This window comes from Peromyscus maniculatus, chromosome 11, assembly GCF_049852395.1.
Source record: "Peromyscus maniculatus bairdii isolate BWxNUB_F1_BW_parent chromosome 11, HU_Pman_BW_mat_3.1, whole genome shotgun sequence".
Lineage (NCBI taxonomy): Eukaryota > Metazoa > Chordata > Mammalia > Rodentia > Cricetidae > Peromyscus > Peromyscus maniculatus.
The window spans coordinates 50,051,318-50,067,261 of record NC_134862.1 but is presented as its reverse complement, the minus strand read 5'-3'; the positions used below and the strand labels follow the sequence as shown (position 1 = coordinate 50,067,261).

Below are 15,944 nucleotides of genomic sequence, written 5' to 3'. Positions count from 1 at the left end.
TTGAGGCACAAAAACATACCTTTCTGTTCATCCCAAGCATGTATTACTACCATAACATAGCACCACGTGAGACAGGGCTTATCACGGACTCCACCTCCACAGTTCCTTGGACAAAGGCACTGCCTGCTGCTGAGCTCCCCCATGTAAATTTCTGAATTCACTTTAACAGTCATTTGAATTGTCACAGCATGAATTATGGACTGAAGCACATTCTGCTTTGCTATTTTTGAAGGAAACCTCCTCGTGAATATTAAATTGGGTGTTCGAAAGACATTTTCAAGTCAAATGACTTAAACTACAATACTTGGATTTAAAATGAGCATTAAAACTACCTTATTTCTACAAGATGGGGAAAAAGAAAACCTTGAATTCAAATGACCTTTTGTTTCCATTGTAATAATGTGTCTATGTGGTGCACACAGATGCACAGCTGTGACTTAGATTCCTTTATTTAGGCAAGAAATTTGCTAATATTATAAAATTACAGCCCCTGGTACTTTTGGATAAGCCACTTTATTAACTAGTGTGGAAGTCAAAATGGATTGGAGATACGGCTTTTTCCCTAGAAAGTCATATGTCACACCTTCTTCAAGCACAAGTAAAGCTGAAAACCTACATGCCTGGCAGAATACAGGAACTCCCAAAATATGGAGAATTGATTTCCAATGTCTCATTACCAAGTCTAATGCTGCAACCAGTTTGACATCAAATCTTGGCATGAGCAGGAAATGCAAGATAAAGTGCAGCCATGATACAACACGAAGACCGTGAGGCAGATGCTGGCCCGTGAGACGAGGGATGGTTTGTGTGGAGAAGGGGAGTGATGACATTTCAAGAATTATACAGTAAAAAAAAGTTGATGAGTGAACAGCATTGGATGCTGAAGGAATGGTTTGGTCATAACATAGTAAGGATCAATGACAAGCAGGCTTTAAAACAGAAGCCGTTTATGGTCAAATCTTGTTTGAGAAATGCATACAGGGAATAAGGCTTTGGTTCGTAGGGGTGGAGTGCAGAAGGCAGGCTTGGAATGAAGAGGAACTTAGGCAAGTACTGCAATAATGTATATAAGAAGCAATGATCAGAACTGACTGTGAAAAAAAAGATTAAGCTAATAACAAAACAAGCTGCCAAAGTAACTAATACTTCTCTAAAATTCTGAAATGGATAGATCTAGAGTAATTATATCCATACATGATGGTGGTGGATCAACTGAAATACGTTCTCATTTCATATTATTGATACCATAAATGAACAACAAAAAGTTGATTATGACAATTATGTTAATTATATCAAGTAGTTAATATAATCAATTATTTAATATATATCCTATAACAATTAGTTATTATATATCCTATACACATATATATGTACATCTACATTTATCACAATAAATGGGGTCATATAAATAACTAGATTCAAACAGTGACCAGGCTTTTTACTCGTTTATTTGCTTGCTTGCATGCATTTATTTAGTGTTCCAGTGTGCATGTGTATATGTGCATGTGTGTCATGGTACATGTATGGAGATCAAAGGACAACTTTTGGTCCACTGTGTTTATTATGGGGCTCATATTCAGGTCACCAAGCTTAGTATGGAACACTTTTACCTGTGAGCCATCTTGCCAACCCTTGACCAAGATGTAACATACTATGAAATGTATAAAATTTACATTGGGAATTTATGAATAAAGGATATAAGTAAATGTGAAATCCATGTGTAACATTAAGTGAACAGTCCTTTCTAGTCACATCAGTACTTAGCAGTGAGGATGTTGGAAGCATCTTATAAAATACACTGTTCTTTCAGGATTGGAGAATAAGGAGCAATGTTCTAAAGGAGTGATTGCCTTTCACTTGGAACACCAGGAAAAATCGCATTTCTCCTGAAGTAGTCTATTTCTCATCCTATAAGACTGAGGATGTTGACTGACTTCATAACCCATCTCCAGGAACTATTTGAAAACCCCTGGGTTCATACTGTGCACTAGAGCTACTACACCCAACCAAATCTGGTCCATATTCATCATGCTGTTTTCTATGTATTTAATGCTTCTGCATCTATTTCAAGAAATCACTGCCAATCTATGGAACAGGTGAAGCATATTAATAGATCAGTCTAAGTATCAAGTTCCTAATCAAGCAATTGCACATGATCACAATTAAGCCCCAGCACATCTCTGCAAGATATTTCTCATTATCACAAAGACACTGGTTAGAAAAATGAATTCTTTTCTAATAGGGTACAATACTTCAGGGCTCAGAACATGAAGAGGTAACCAGGGAAAGTTGTACTAATAAGCAAATACCATCAAAAGCAAAATAATCACTGGACATTAAACAAAGCAATAAAGCGGAGGCCCTGGCCAAAATTTCAGAAACAAACACTTGTGGAGTTCCAAAAAGTTAATTCTATGATCTTAAATAATGAAGTTTTATTCCCCTATGGTCATGGTCAATATTATTTTTCTTTTCTTTTTCTTTCTTTCTTTCTTTTTTTTTTTTTTTTTTTTTTTGGTTTTTTGAGACAGGGTTTCTCTGTGTAGTTTTGGTGTCTGTCCTGGATCTCGCTCTGTAGACCAGGCTGGCCTTGAACTCACAGAGATCTGCCTGGCTCTGCCTCCTGAGTGCTGGGATTAAAGGCGTGCACCTGTCTCTCTCTCTCTGTCTCTCTCTCTGTCTCTCTCTCTGTCTCTCTCCATTGCCCAGTGGTCAATATTATTTCTATCTGCTCTTTTTTTTTTCATGTTATCCATTGTGGTATTGTTATCTTTATTTTTCCTTGTGACACATTTTACACTTTTCAAATAAAAATAAATCAATAAGTAAATAAATACATGCAAATATTTGTTTGAGTTGTTCTAGTTTCAGTATTCATTGTCTAGACTGTCAAACACAATGCCCTAGACACGAAAGGAAAACATATTTTTCCCCTCGAAAACAGGGCCAACTTCAGAAATTCCTAACTTTCTTCTGGAGCTGATTGTTTTAATATTGGCTATGAGAAGGCAAAGCTTTGATAATGTCTATGTCTTGAAAAATCTTCACATTGGTTTACATTTCATTAATTCTGTTGCTTGAAGAACATGTCATATTTGTGTTATGTTCTAAGCATATTTGGTAAGCACAATAATGAGATTCTGATTTTCGGACTGTACATTGAAACAACATATGTATTTCTGTAGCATCTGTGACTTATCTATGAAATGAAAATTGGGACAAAATATTTTTCAATTAGTATGAAGATTAATGATACATATAACATGATTAGAACAATGCTTAATCATACTAAGCTCTTTGTAAATGTTCACAGTCTTGCGGCAAACACTAAATTCAATATCATCGTCCATTTACTTTGTATCGTTTACATTTTAAGGGAAAATGGGTGAAATAGCGCATAAACTCATTTGTGGGGAGACAGCCAAGGTATAAAATGCTAAAAACTCCATCTACAATTTGCCAATGTAATTACCACATAGCATGTCAATGGCTGAATTCATTAACATCACTTCTTAAAGGTACCTATGCAGCTTGCTGATCACCCTCTCTGATTCCTAGGGGAGCGAGTGTTATTTCCATTTTGACGGGCCTGAGACAGCAAGCTGTCCATTATTAAAGCACACATCTGGCCCTGGTTGTTAATAACTGGCTGTTTACAATATGTAGACAATCTAGGAGTTTCTCCCCAGAGAGTTAAACAAGGTTGAAATGTGTTAATCTGCTTTTATCCCTATTTACACAGTGATTTACAAGATGGGTTAAGCATGCCCTTGTAATAACAGTCTTTCATTATGATTGTGCGCAAGTCCCAAGTAAGAAAACCAAGACCAAGCACGCCTTTAATTCCCAGCTCTGCTGATTTTTTTTTCCTTTGGGGGCTTTGAGTGCAAAATCCCTCTCTGAAACATATCTAGATCCTGTGAAAGTGGAAAGCAGCTCAACTCGGAGTTCACGGAACTCACGCACCCAGGAAAATACAGCTGGTTTTAAAGTAGTGCCCGCGTTTGCATAAGTGCTGAGCTGAAAAAGCGCGGTTGGGGAGAGAGGTCACGCTGACTCTGAACAGGAAAGGGGTCAAGAGCAGCTGGTCTGCTGCTTGCCATTGTCCCCGGAGATGCACTAAGCTCGACCGTTGGTTTCTGTTTCTGCTCCCTTCTATTTGTCATAAAAGATGAAGATGAATAGGATCAATTCAAAGTTCTGTTGAAAATTAAGGAGAAACATGTGTTTGGTCTCCCTTTCCTGCTGATCATCCTCTGCCTCCACACCCCAAACATTCTCTGTAATTTCTTTCAGAGACCTAGGGCATTCCTGGCTCTAACCTCTTCACCGTCAACTCTCAAGCCATCTCCACTTCCCAGTCAAAAAGACCAACTGAGTACCAGGGGTCCACTAATAGATTTACTTTAAATAAATTTTCTGTTTCCAAGTACGTGAAGGGATTTGTTCCTTCCTTGAAACGGTCCTACATCAAAGAGTCTCTTCAAACACAAACAAACAAGTTTGTCCTAGCTGGCCCCAGTTACTGGGCCATCAAGGGCAGATTTCTAATGTGCGGCATGATCTTGTGTCTGTCTAAGCAGCTACAGAGAACCCAACATCGTCCCAGTGTTTTGTTTTGTGTTTGTACTCTGCAGAGCCAGAGCTCTATCCGTCAGCTTCAAGCATGCACGTCCCAATTTTTCTACACAAGAGGTATGGAATCAAATGTCCACTAGCTCATATCTTCCAATATCCAGAGTCTGGGAGAACTCATGATGCTGATTGCCAATGAACAAACCTTTAGATTAGAGAGAAACGTAATTCAATGCAAGAAGAGCGCACACTTCAACCCTCAAAGAACCATAATCTTTGTTCGTTGGTGCAGAAGTGTTGGATTTAAAAGGCTGGAAAGAGATGAGGGAGCCTGCAGGGGTCTGACCTAGGTGCTCTGCATGTATGTTATGGATGAATAGCTTTGTGTTCTTGTGGGACTCCTAACGGTTTGAGTAGGGTGTCTCTGACTCTTTTGCCGGCTTATAGGACCCTTCTTCTCCTACTGGGTTGCCTAATTCAGCCTTGATGTGATGGTATGTGTCTGGTCTCATTGTGACTTGTGTGCTATGTTTTGTTGATGTCCCTGTGAGGCCTGCTCTTTTCTGAAGGGAGATAGGAGGTGGGTGGATCTGGGGGAAAGGGGAGGTGGGGGCAGAGACTGGGGGTAGGTGAGGGAAAAGAAATTGTAGTTGAGATGTTATGAATGAGAAGAATATAATAAAAGAAGAAAAAGAAAGCCCTAAAAACATAATAGAATACTTTTAGAAAAGTTACCAATATCAGTGATATTTGGCATTAAAAGTTAATAAGGCACTTTGGATGATTAGGTAAAACTTGTTATTGGGATATATACTGATATTCTTGGCTCCATGCAAAGTAGAAACAATATCAGTTAATTACTTATTACTATATATTAATTTCAAATATTTCATATGATTAAATTCTTGACAGATTATTTAGTATTTATTTTACTGTAAGAATAAAGTATATATATATATATGTGTGTGTGTGTGTGTGTGTGTGTGTGTGTGTGTGTGTGTATGTATATAATTTTGTCATTTGTGAATAACTTTAAAAATGACAACCACTAATGTTTGTACCAGAGAAAATTTTGGAGCCAATGAACTCATCTCTACTTTATCTGGACAGTACAATGGACATGTAAAGAAACTTCACAGCTGACTTTGAGTTAAGGACTCAGTTTTGTCCATGTTCCAGCCCACCCTCATTCTCTTTAAGCATTTTCTGCAGACTCAAATAAGAAGTCTGTATAAATCACAGTTCACACTTCCCTGCTTAGATCATTCTCCTGAACCCTGGGTCCGTCGTCTATTTGCCCCCTGACTTTATGAATTGCTAAAAAAAATCCCTTGTTCTCTCCTTCCAATGGCCCTTAGACAAGGTGACCCTTACCTTTAACTTTCAGTTTCTAATGCACTTATTAACTCATACCTTTAGTCCTTAATCTCAGTATAAATTTGTTTGAAACCCTCCCCATGCACTTTCTTGTCTCTTATACAAGACAACATAAGCCCAACCACACATTTTCAAAGCACCGAATGATTTTCCTCTGTAGCTACCATGATGGTGTTTAAAACTATTATGACAACTAAAAAATTGTATCAATTATAACAATTTTCTGACTCATTAAATTCTGCCGCACAGGATTACAAAGGAACATAAAAGATGAATTTTCTCATATTTCATTTTTATTCCAAGATATGTTCTTTCTTTGATAATATGGGTGATGTTGATATCCATGTGACTTTCAAAAAGAAGTTGAGAAGATAAGTGTATTTTATTGTTATCAATGGAGGAACCATTTCACAGTTCGCAATATTAGTATTCATGTCTTTACTTAAACTGCAACTTAATTGATAACTGATGGTTAAGATCCTTATAAACTGAGTGCACCAAGGTATTTGGAGAACAGAGGCAAAAGGAAGGGAACAAAGTGGAGGCTAGCCTGGGCTACATTGTGAGAACCAGGCAAACCTGGTCTATAGAGACCAGAGACCAAGTTTACAGAAAACAAAAAAGCAAGCAAGAAAAGAGCAAGGAAGGAAGGGGAGGGGAGGGGAGGGGAGAGGATGTTTTTATATTTCCATGCCCTGTAACATATCCCATGATCAGCCACAAGTTGTCAAAAAGTACTAGTCTTTCTGGGTACTGTGCAGAGAAATTTTAAGTTATCAATCGTAACACTCAGAGGAAGCATCAAATTTTAAATATCTTAATGAAGGATGGTAAATATTGCTGAGAAAAGTCAATACTAACAATTTCAGACTGTAAATGAATAAAGCAATCAATTAAATAAACTCTTTAAAAGTACGTTTTCACTTCATTTTCTACAGGAAACTTAGACAAGCCTGGCATATAAATGACACTGGTAAAATATAAGCACACTGATAAAAATGGTGAAGTAATGCATCAACTTCTAGAAACAATATGAATGGAAACGGCTGCAAGTGGATGCAATGCGTTTGCTACTAACAATTAGCTTTCTTTTTATTCTGTACTTTTCATACTCTGTATCAAAATTGGTTTTTTTTTCCACACGTATGTATTTATTCTTGGTGGAGGTGGAAGACGGGAGTGTCATAGAATTGTAGGAATCAGTTCTGTCCTTCTACCATGTGGGTCCTAGAAACTGAATTCAAATCATCAGGCTTAACACCAACAACTTCTTCCTACTAACCCAGCTTGCTGGCCCTCAAAGCTATGTTTTACAGAAGCTGAGACATGTTCCTATTAGAAAAGGGAGGAAGTATTTTAAGAATTCTAGTGCTATAGTTAATTTAATCGCAAACAATTTCAACATCACTCATCTAAACATGCTTTTGCGCCCATCCTCAAGTCTGAGTTGAAACTGCAGGTTCAGTGGAAGATGTAATACTTTCTGAATGTTTCATATGATGTGTAGAAAATGAGATTGCTGTGTTCTCACTTCCCAAGACAAACTCATTTTAAAATTCACACTTAAATTCAACCTAGATGCCCCTCAGCTGAAGAATGAATTAAGAAAATGCAGTACATAAACATGGAGTACTACTCAGCAGAGAAAAATAATGACACCATGAAATTTACAGGCAATGGATGGAACTAGAAAATATCATCCTGAGTGAAGTAACACAAACTCAGAAGGACAAACATGGTATGTACCCACTCATAAGTGGATACTAGATATAAAGCAAAGGGTAACCAGGCAACAACTCACAACTCCAGAGAAGTTAACTAACAGGGAAGACCCAAAGAGGGATGCATGGACCACCCTGGGAAGGGGAAATAGATAAGATCTCCAAGAGTAAACTGGGGATGAAGGGAGGGCAATGGAGGGTAGGGCATAGGAGATGAGAATATAAGGGAATGAGATGGTTGAGCTGGAACAAGGAGGGAGGGGGAATGCAATGAAAGATACCATGATAGAGAGAGACATCATGAGGATAGAGAGAACCTGGTTCTAGGAAAGTCGCCAGGAATCTGCAAGGATGACCCCAGCCTGGGCTATAGTGGAGAGGGTGCCTGAACTGTTACCCTAACTGTTATCACAGAATTTTTGTCCAATGACTGATGGAATCAGATGCAGAGATCCACAGCCAATCACTGGACAGAGCTCCAGGAGTCCAGTCAAAGAGAGAGAAGAGAGAATCTATGAGCAAGTGCATCAGGACCATGATGGGGAAACCTGCAGGGATGACCACACCAAACTAGTGGGAACTCATGAAAGTTGGATCAATGGCTGTGGAGACTACATGGGACTGGACTAGGCCCTCTGCATGGTGAGAAAATTGTGTAGCTTGATCTGCTTGGGAGGACCCCTGGCAGTAGAAACAGAATCTATCTCTGGTGCACGAGTGGGCTTTGTGGAGCCCACTACCTATGATGGGATACCTCCTGCAGCTTTGAGGCAGGGGGAAGAGACTGGACTTGCCTCTACTGAATGTGCCTCTCCATGGGAGGCCTTGCCTTCTTGTGGGTGGGAGTGCAGGGTAGGTTGGGAGGGGGACGCTGAGGGTGGGAGGAGGGAAGAGGGGAATCTTTGATTGGTGTGTAAAATGAATGAAAAATTTTTCTTAATAAAAATAAATAAATGCAAATAAATTTCAGTATGCATCTCTCATAGGGAAAGAACACTGTATGACTCTATAAAAAATAGTGATGTTTGAATCCTTGCTAACACTTGAAAATCAATAATATCAATGTGTTTTGCTCTGTGTTTCATATATTATGCTAACATAAAATCAGTTTGTGGCCAGCAAGATGGATCAGTGGGCTTAAGTACCTGCCACTCATTTGTGAGGACTGGCTAACCAAAAAAGGCAAGCTCTGGGTTCAGCCAGAGGCCCTGCTCAATACATAAAAGTGAAGAGTGGATGAGGGGAGCACCTGGTGGATGACAGTCTCCGCCTCAACACTCATGGGCACACAAGTGCACGCCTACTTACACACACATTTACCACACGTGCAAGCATGTACACAAACATATATGCCAAATGAGGGTGGTGGTCACAGTTTTGTCCCAATATCTACTTCAGCTTAGAGTTCTTTTTGCCTCATTTGTACCGTTTTTTCCATATATAATTGATGGTACTAAGAAAACAAAGATTTTTCTGGAATATATAGATATATTGGTTTTTCAAGGCAGGGTTTCTCTGTGTAGTGTTGGCTGGCCTGGAACTTGCTTATTAGAACAGACTGACCTTGAACTCAGAGATCCACCTGCCTTTGCCTCCCAATTGCTGGGATTAAAGGCATGCACCACCACCACCTAGCTGGATTATATTTTTTATAATAAATGTTAAATCATTTTTGTGGTATTACATATATAGTTAATCGCACTATATAATTAAAATAGTAAAAACACCATTGTATGCACTTAATGGAACTTAGAATGTTTTTAACATGCATTAAATAATATGAATTAAGAAGTTTAAAATAAATACCTTATAATCAATAACTACTGTGTAAAATAATATTACTCCTTATTGGAGATAAAATGGTGACTTACACAAATGTTCCATATGGCATTGTAAAAATCCATTCCTAATATCTAATTCTATTATATACAGATATACTTTGTAGTATAATGCCTAAAAAATTTCAATTACCCAAGGATCAATTCAAATTCTTTTCCTATTTTATAGATATCTCTTAAAATGTTCATGGTTTGACTTGTACTCTCTTTTTCAAATCCTTCTTTGATTATAATCACCAGGAATTTGCTTGCATTAATTTTAAATGTCACCTATAAATCAGAAAGGATATACTTGAAATTACTGTAGTTGAAATAACTGCCCCAACATTTGAAAACAAGAATGGTTAATTAAATAAGTGGCCCACTCCTGATGACTACAATTGAGATCTGTCCATTAGCAGTAATCGGAATTGTGGCAATTTACCGACACTAAGTTCACTGTGTTCTAAACTTTAAAATTTAATAATTCGAAATGAGAGAGGATAAAGGCTGGTATTAACTTGCTGGAAGTCTTTAAAACTTGAGACTTACCAGTGTTTAACTACAAGAGAATACCTTGAATCTTTATTATTTTACAATTACAGAAACACTAAGTAGAAAACACAGGCTCTTAACACTTTCATGAGTCTACATATTACAGAATTGCTTCTGTGTGAAGCCAGTAAGATGCAGTCTCTAGGTATGAGCTTCAATCATGGAGTAAAAGTGAAATCACAAAATATTCTAAATACTACACTAAAGATGCATTGAGGACCTTAGTCTATTTCTACTATAACCTCATCTGCTTTATCTTCACGCCAATGCAGAATATACTATCCACAAAGGATACAGGATTTTCTTGACATTTTAAGATGTACATTTTTCTAGAACATAGTCATAACATAAACAATGCTGTCAGTATTATCTTTGAGAATTCATCTATCATTCAATAACTACTTCCATATGAAGAAGTAACGTTTCATACTTCTCTGTATATTTTCCTCAGATCTAACATAATGAGACCCATGGTACAACAAACATTCAAATACTGGCTGAATGGAGAGATTGGAAAAAAATCATTTATAGAAATCATTTGAAATATATGTTTGTGTTATACTCGGAATTCAAAGAAATAAATATGTATTATATGCACAACAGACATCCTCAAGGCAAAAGTTGTGTTCTCATTCAGTAACTGTCAAATTTAGTTCAAAATCTCACAGAACTAATGCCATCAACCATTCTCAGCACTGCTGGGGCTAACTCATCTTCTATGCAGAAAAGGCTACCATATGCAGATGAGAGTTGATTATATAAGATGACGCTGAGATAATGTGTTCACATACTTTAAATATTGCATATCTAATACTACTACATGCATATTACATATATTACCTGCTTACTGTATGTGTATTGGTTAGGGTAGGCTCAAGCTTACCTACAGAGAGGTAGCACAATATAAATTTTGGTGACCTACCTATCCTAAGTTATATCAGAGAAATATAAAATATATTTTATATTATATTATATTACTACTTTCTCAAGCCAGTTTTGATGGCTCAAGCATGCAAACCCACCACGTGAGAGGCTGAGGCAGGACTTTCATGGATCTGAGAGCAACCTAAGCTATAGTGAGTTTCAGGCCATAAGTCTGAGCTACTTTTTGTATCCTAATAGGCTCATCAGCATTTTTATGTTCTCTTCAAGATCACCTCTTCATGTATCTATCACATCCTCATGTAATTTTACAAGCATGTCCTACTGAGATTTAGCTTAAAATTCTTAAAGTGTGGGGTGGGGGTAAAAAGGTTCACCTCCCTATAGTTAGAACAAACATCTTCCGTCATCTCTAGGATGTCATTCTAAATAGAGAAGATGGCCATCTAGATTCTGATTTCCCCAGAAGTCAACGAAGAGATTAATTTGGATAGTGACACTGAAAACAGCAGTCAGTTGGGCTATAAACTTTGCATGAAGAAAACAATAACCACTGTGGGCAACTAGAGTTTTATTGAACACAATATAGTAAACATGTTCTAAATTATTCTATCCAAGAAGAAAGGTACTGGCATCCATATAAAACAACTCCCTGTTTGCTCATTGTCACTCTAACGACCTCTTCTCCAGCCACACTTAATGTCCAGTGTGCTCCTGGAATGACTGGGCAGGGTGAGGTGATGCAGAAGGTATTTGTGGAAGGAAGTATAAAAAATAAGAACAGAGCCCTCAGTGCCTGGGTTGGTGGAGAGAGTCTGCAAACTCCTTCATGGAAGTGTTTCTTCCTCAACTCCTTAGGAATTGAACCAACATATGCAGCTGAGTAGATCAAGCTCTCTGCTCAGACTTAATTGCAAAGAGGAACGTGTGCTCTTATCAAACAGAAGTGGCATGGCTCACCACATACAAGTTTTAGATCCTGAAACAAGAAAGAAAGAAGAGGGGGAGGAAAGAAGCACAACTGGGAATGGTAAGAGAACCAACATTTAGAAAGAAACGAGGTTAGAAGCGATGTATTTATCATTTACAATTCAAATGGAAGAAACTCAAGTTTCCTTTTAGCTTAAGAGTTTTGAAGAAGTCAAGTCACAAAGAACTTAAATGGAGTTATCTTGAATTATCTTTATTCTTATAAGAGATATTATCCATGGCATGTGTTCAGTCTTCCAGAATCCTGGTTTCCTGGTTGCTGGAAAAATTGGCTAGTTTTCAGGGCAAGTATGAGAACTACTGAAATGTGCCGCATTAGTCCTGTGCCACCCCAGCCTCTTTCTTGTCAATATTCCATGAGGTTGACACTTCTGAAGTACATATTCACACTATGAACATAAGATTGCTAAAGCTCAGAATCTCCAAATGACTTACCCAAGGCCACTCAACTATGGGGGTATAAGCAAAACACTGAAATCTGTTCTCTCTGACTGTAATGGTCTCGCCTTCAAAGACTAATAACAAAATAAATGCCTTGCCTTGGAGGAGGTGGGAATGGGGGTTGGGTTGGGGGGATAAAGCTGGCGTGGCGGGAGGATGGAAGAGAGGGGGATCTGTGGTTGGTGTGTAAAACGAATAAAAATTTCTTAGTAATAAAAGTAAGAAAACAAATGCAATTTAACATTAACTTTTACAAGGTCACCAAAATCAGTTTAATCTTCTAAACTCTTTGAACATCTAAAATGGTTCATCAATAGTAAATACTTCATTTCAATGATAAATGTAAGTAGATTTTTAAATTAAAGTTAAGCTGGAACAAACCTTTTGCAAATATAAATTTTAAATGACTGTGACCAAGTGTTTTAAAGTGACACATTGGCATATAGGAAGCGCAGCTACCCCCAACTCTGTATCATTAAATACTAAGATAGAAACTTTATAAAAGCTTTAATGAACAACTAGCATTTGGGATAGACTTAAAATAAATAAATAACACTATGCCACTGTGGCCAGTGTGTGCTCTAAGGATTCAATCTACCTCTTACTTCCTGTACGGATTTCTGTTCTAGACGTAATGAGCCTCAAGTCCCTAAAGAAATGTAAATCCCATCACCAGAACCCCTGTGCTGAATTTTTTAAGTTGTTTCACTGGGACAAGATAGTTTATCTAAATGTCAGTAAGCACTGTAAACTCATTTAAACATCCATTTAATTATCCAGTTAACTCCAGTTAGTTCCAATTAACACCTTCTTTTAGATACATGGCAAATAACCCAAGAACATGTTCTTTAAATTTCTAAGCAATATGCAAGGTTCCCCCTAAAGAGAGGAGAGTCAATGGAAACAGTAACCTCCACAGAGCATACATGCATATGTCATTAAGTTACTAATGTGAGACCAGAAAGATGCCCATAACTGAATTCCAGGACAGAATCCCCAGAGTATTGGGATATGAGTTAGCACTGGGAACCAAGAAGGTGATGAAAAAGCAGTGGGCATATTGCCCAGTGGTGAATGCAGAAGAGACTTCAGATTGGACCAATAATGGACCTTTCATCTAATTCAAACAGAACGTTAATGCCAAACTGAACTTCAGGGGATCACTTAAGCTTTGCTGAGAGCTTAGTTATACATATATTACTTAAAAGCAAGAAAATGTGGCACGTGACATGTGAAATTACCATTCTAGAAAACGATTCAATGAAATATAAAGTGTGCTTTAAAAAAAAAAAAAACTATCCAGAGCATCTTGCAAGTTAGATTGCACAAAGCTTTAATGCCATTGATAAAAAACACATAGGCAATGTTTTGCTAGTAATAAATATTTCAGCTTTGAAACTTATGTTATCATTTTGAGATATGCAGGATTTGGGTGGAAATATGATAATCATGCCACAAGAACCCCTGTTCGGTGTATTTTCTATACCAAGCGTTCTTGCTTCACAAACTACCTGTTACATATTTAAACCAATTGCCCACCTGAACTCCTAATATTTAAACGGCAGAAAATGCCGAGTGGCAAGCAAACATCTAGCCGAGATAACACTGACAAGGAGTAAGAAAGTGGGTGCAGGAGATTTTAAGTTTCCACTGTGTTTTTGTTTTTGTTTTTTTTTTCAACCCCTTGGATGCATTTATGGGGTGGATTAGCTACACCAAGGGAAAACAACGAGAAACATTTGACACTGAAACTGCGTGCCATTTGGATGTGATTGTACCTCTGCTTGCAGCAGCATACACAACCAGGGGAAGCACAGATAGACAAAGAATATCTAATAGATGCAACAAATGCATCGGAAGAATGAGAAAGTGGAAAGGAAAAGAGTTCCTCGTCCACAGCGACTGCTCTACAGTCAAAATGGAGAGGTATAGAGTCCCTTTTACTCCCTCAGAGCTGATCTCCCTTTCTCTCCCTCCATCCTCCCCACATCCCTCCAGTCTAGTCCCCTTGCAAGCAGTATTTGTGGAACATTGCACCAGGCCACTCACCTGTCATCATTTTGCCAGCCTTGGTCCCCTAGCAGCAAATCCCGAAATCTGTACCTGGGAGGCAGAGGGGGCACTTCGCTCTCCAAATCAACCATCCTTCCTTAAGGAGTGGGCAACATCCAACAAGAGATGGAGGAGGGCAGCGAGGGGGCAGCGAGTGCTGCAGAGGGGGTGCCCTGCTGAGGAAGGTAGGAAAAGGGCCTGGGGGGACCCGGAGGGGGAGGGGTCGCTCGGCCGGAAGCTGAGGCTGGAAAGGGGGCTGGCTCCTCTTCCCCGAGGGTGTGATGGGGATGATGCAAACCTAGCCCAGGAGCAAAAGTCTGGCTGCGACTCGAACCGGCGCTGCCAAGGAACCGCCCCCAGGCTCGGCGCCGCCTCTGGTCCCTGGGACCGTTTGGGGTGGTGGGGGGAGGCGGGAATGCAAAAGTTACTTCACCGACAAAAAAAGAAAAATCGCGCGGTGCCTAGAAAGAGGGCAGGTGGTGGGCGTGAGCGCCGCGTGATGGCCAGGCACTTTCCTGAAAGGCAGGGACCAGAGCCTCCCACCAGGGCATCCCCGGCGAGCAAGGGAGCTCTGGGCGCAGCCCGGCGGGCGAAGGCGGGAGCAAAGGCGGTGGGCTCCGCTCTCCCTGCACAGGTCTTTCCAAGCACTTGCTGGAGGCCCAGCCAATGAGCCTCCCCCTCATTAGCATAACACAGTGACGGCATGAGGGTGCCTTGGGGACAACCAATGGGGGCGAGCTCATTAGCCGATCCCCCGAGCTCCAGACCCTTCTTGGGAAGGGGGAGAGGGGTCTGAGGAAGGCTCCCAAGTGTCACCAGCATCCTGGCCGTGGTCGCCTATAGCTTCTGGGGGCGTAGTGGGAATGGATTGTTTCTGGACAGTGAATCCCCGCTCTCAGCCCAAGGAAAGTCCTTTTTTCCCCCGCCTCCCTTCTTACATTCTAAGAAAAAAGGAGGTGTTTCCCTGGTCTGAGGAATATTTAAATGAAAACCAGGAGAGCACCCCGGAAGCAAGGCAGGGCAAGACTCTACTGAGTAACTGTTGCTGGTGCCGCTGGGAGCCTGTGGGGTCCTAGGTGTCAATGTATTCCAAAAGGGGCGCTGCACAAGGTCAGAGGAGAGCAAGAACTCAGGACTCCGAGCTGGCTAGTCACCAGCTCCCTGGGCTTTTCTCAACCCTACTACCCTACTACCTCTGGTTCCAGTCGCACACACTGGTTTTTCCCTTCAGGAACGAATACCCCAAGGCGCATGCACACAGAAACAGCCACAGCCCACTGCACCTCAGGAAAGCAAAGACATGCACTGCTCTGGCCCTGACTAGGAAATACCAAAGTTTGTGTGTAGGAACAAGACCATCTTCGTGAAAATGGAGCCACAATGGAGCCAAACAAGAGCTTAATAAACACACTTTTCCTGGGGTCAAGAAACACATGAAAAGGAACCAACCAGGCCTCGGCAATCTTAAAGTGAGGGTGGAAATAGGAAACAGTAAAATGAGGATCAGGTAAACTTTTTTGCTCTCGTTTTATTG

At 39.7% G+C, this 15,944-nt stretch overlaps 1 protein-coding gene and 1 long non-coding RNA gene across 4 annotated transcripts in view; one reads left to right on the top strand and one right to left on the bottom strand.

Annotated features, from left to right (window-relative positions):
• Positions 1-8,470, top strand: part of LOC121821281 (uncharacterized) — a 156,059-nt gene extending 147,589 nt beyond the window's left edge. For both annotated transcript variants that reach the window (XR_013043309.1, XR_013043311.1), the window contains exons 4-5: positions 7,531-7,690; positions 8,088-8,470. This is a non-coding gene — a long non-coding RNA (uncharacterized LOC121821281). The remainder of the gene's footprint in view (positions 1-7,530; positions 7,691-8,087) is intronic.
• Positions 1-15,031, bottom strand: part of Kcnt2 (potassium sodium-activated channel subfamily T member 2) — a 354,847-nt gene extending 339,816 nt beyond the window's left edge. For both annotated transcript variants that reach the window (XM_006994959.4, XM_042258262.2), the window contains exon 1: positions 14,408-15,031. In XM_006994959.4, the coding sequence (XP_006995021.1) occupies positions 14,408-14,502 (95 nt within the window). In that variant the 5' untranslated portion in view covers positions 14,503-15,031. The remainder of the gene's footprint in view (positions 1-14,407) is intronic.
• Between the last annotated feature and the right edge of the window lie 913 nt (positions 15,032-15,944).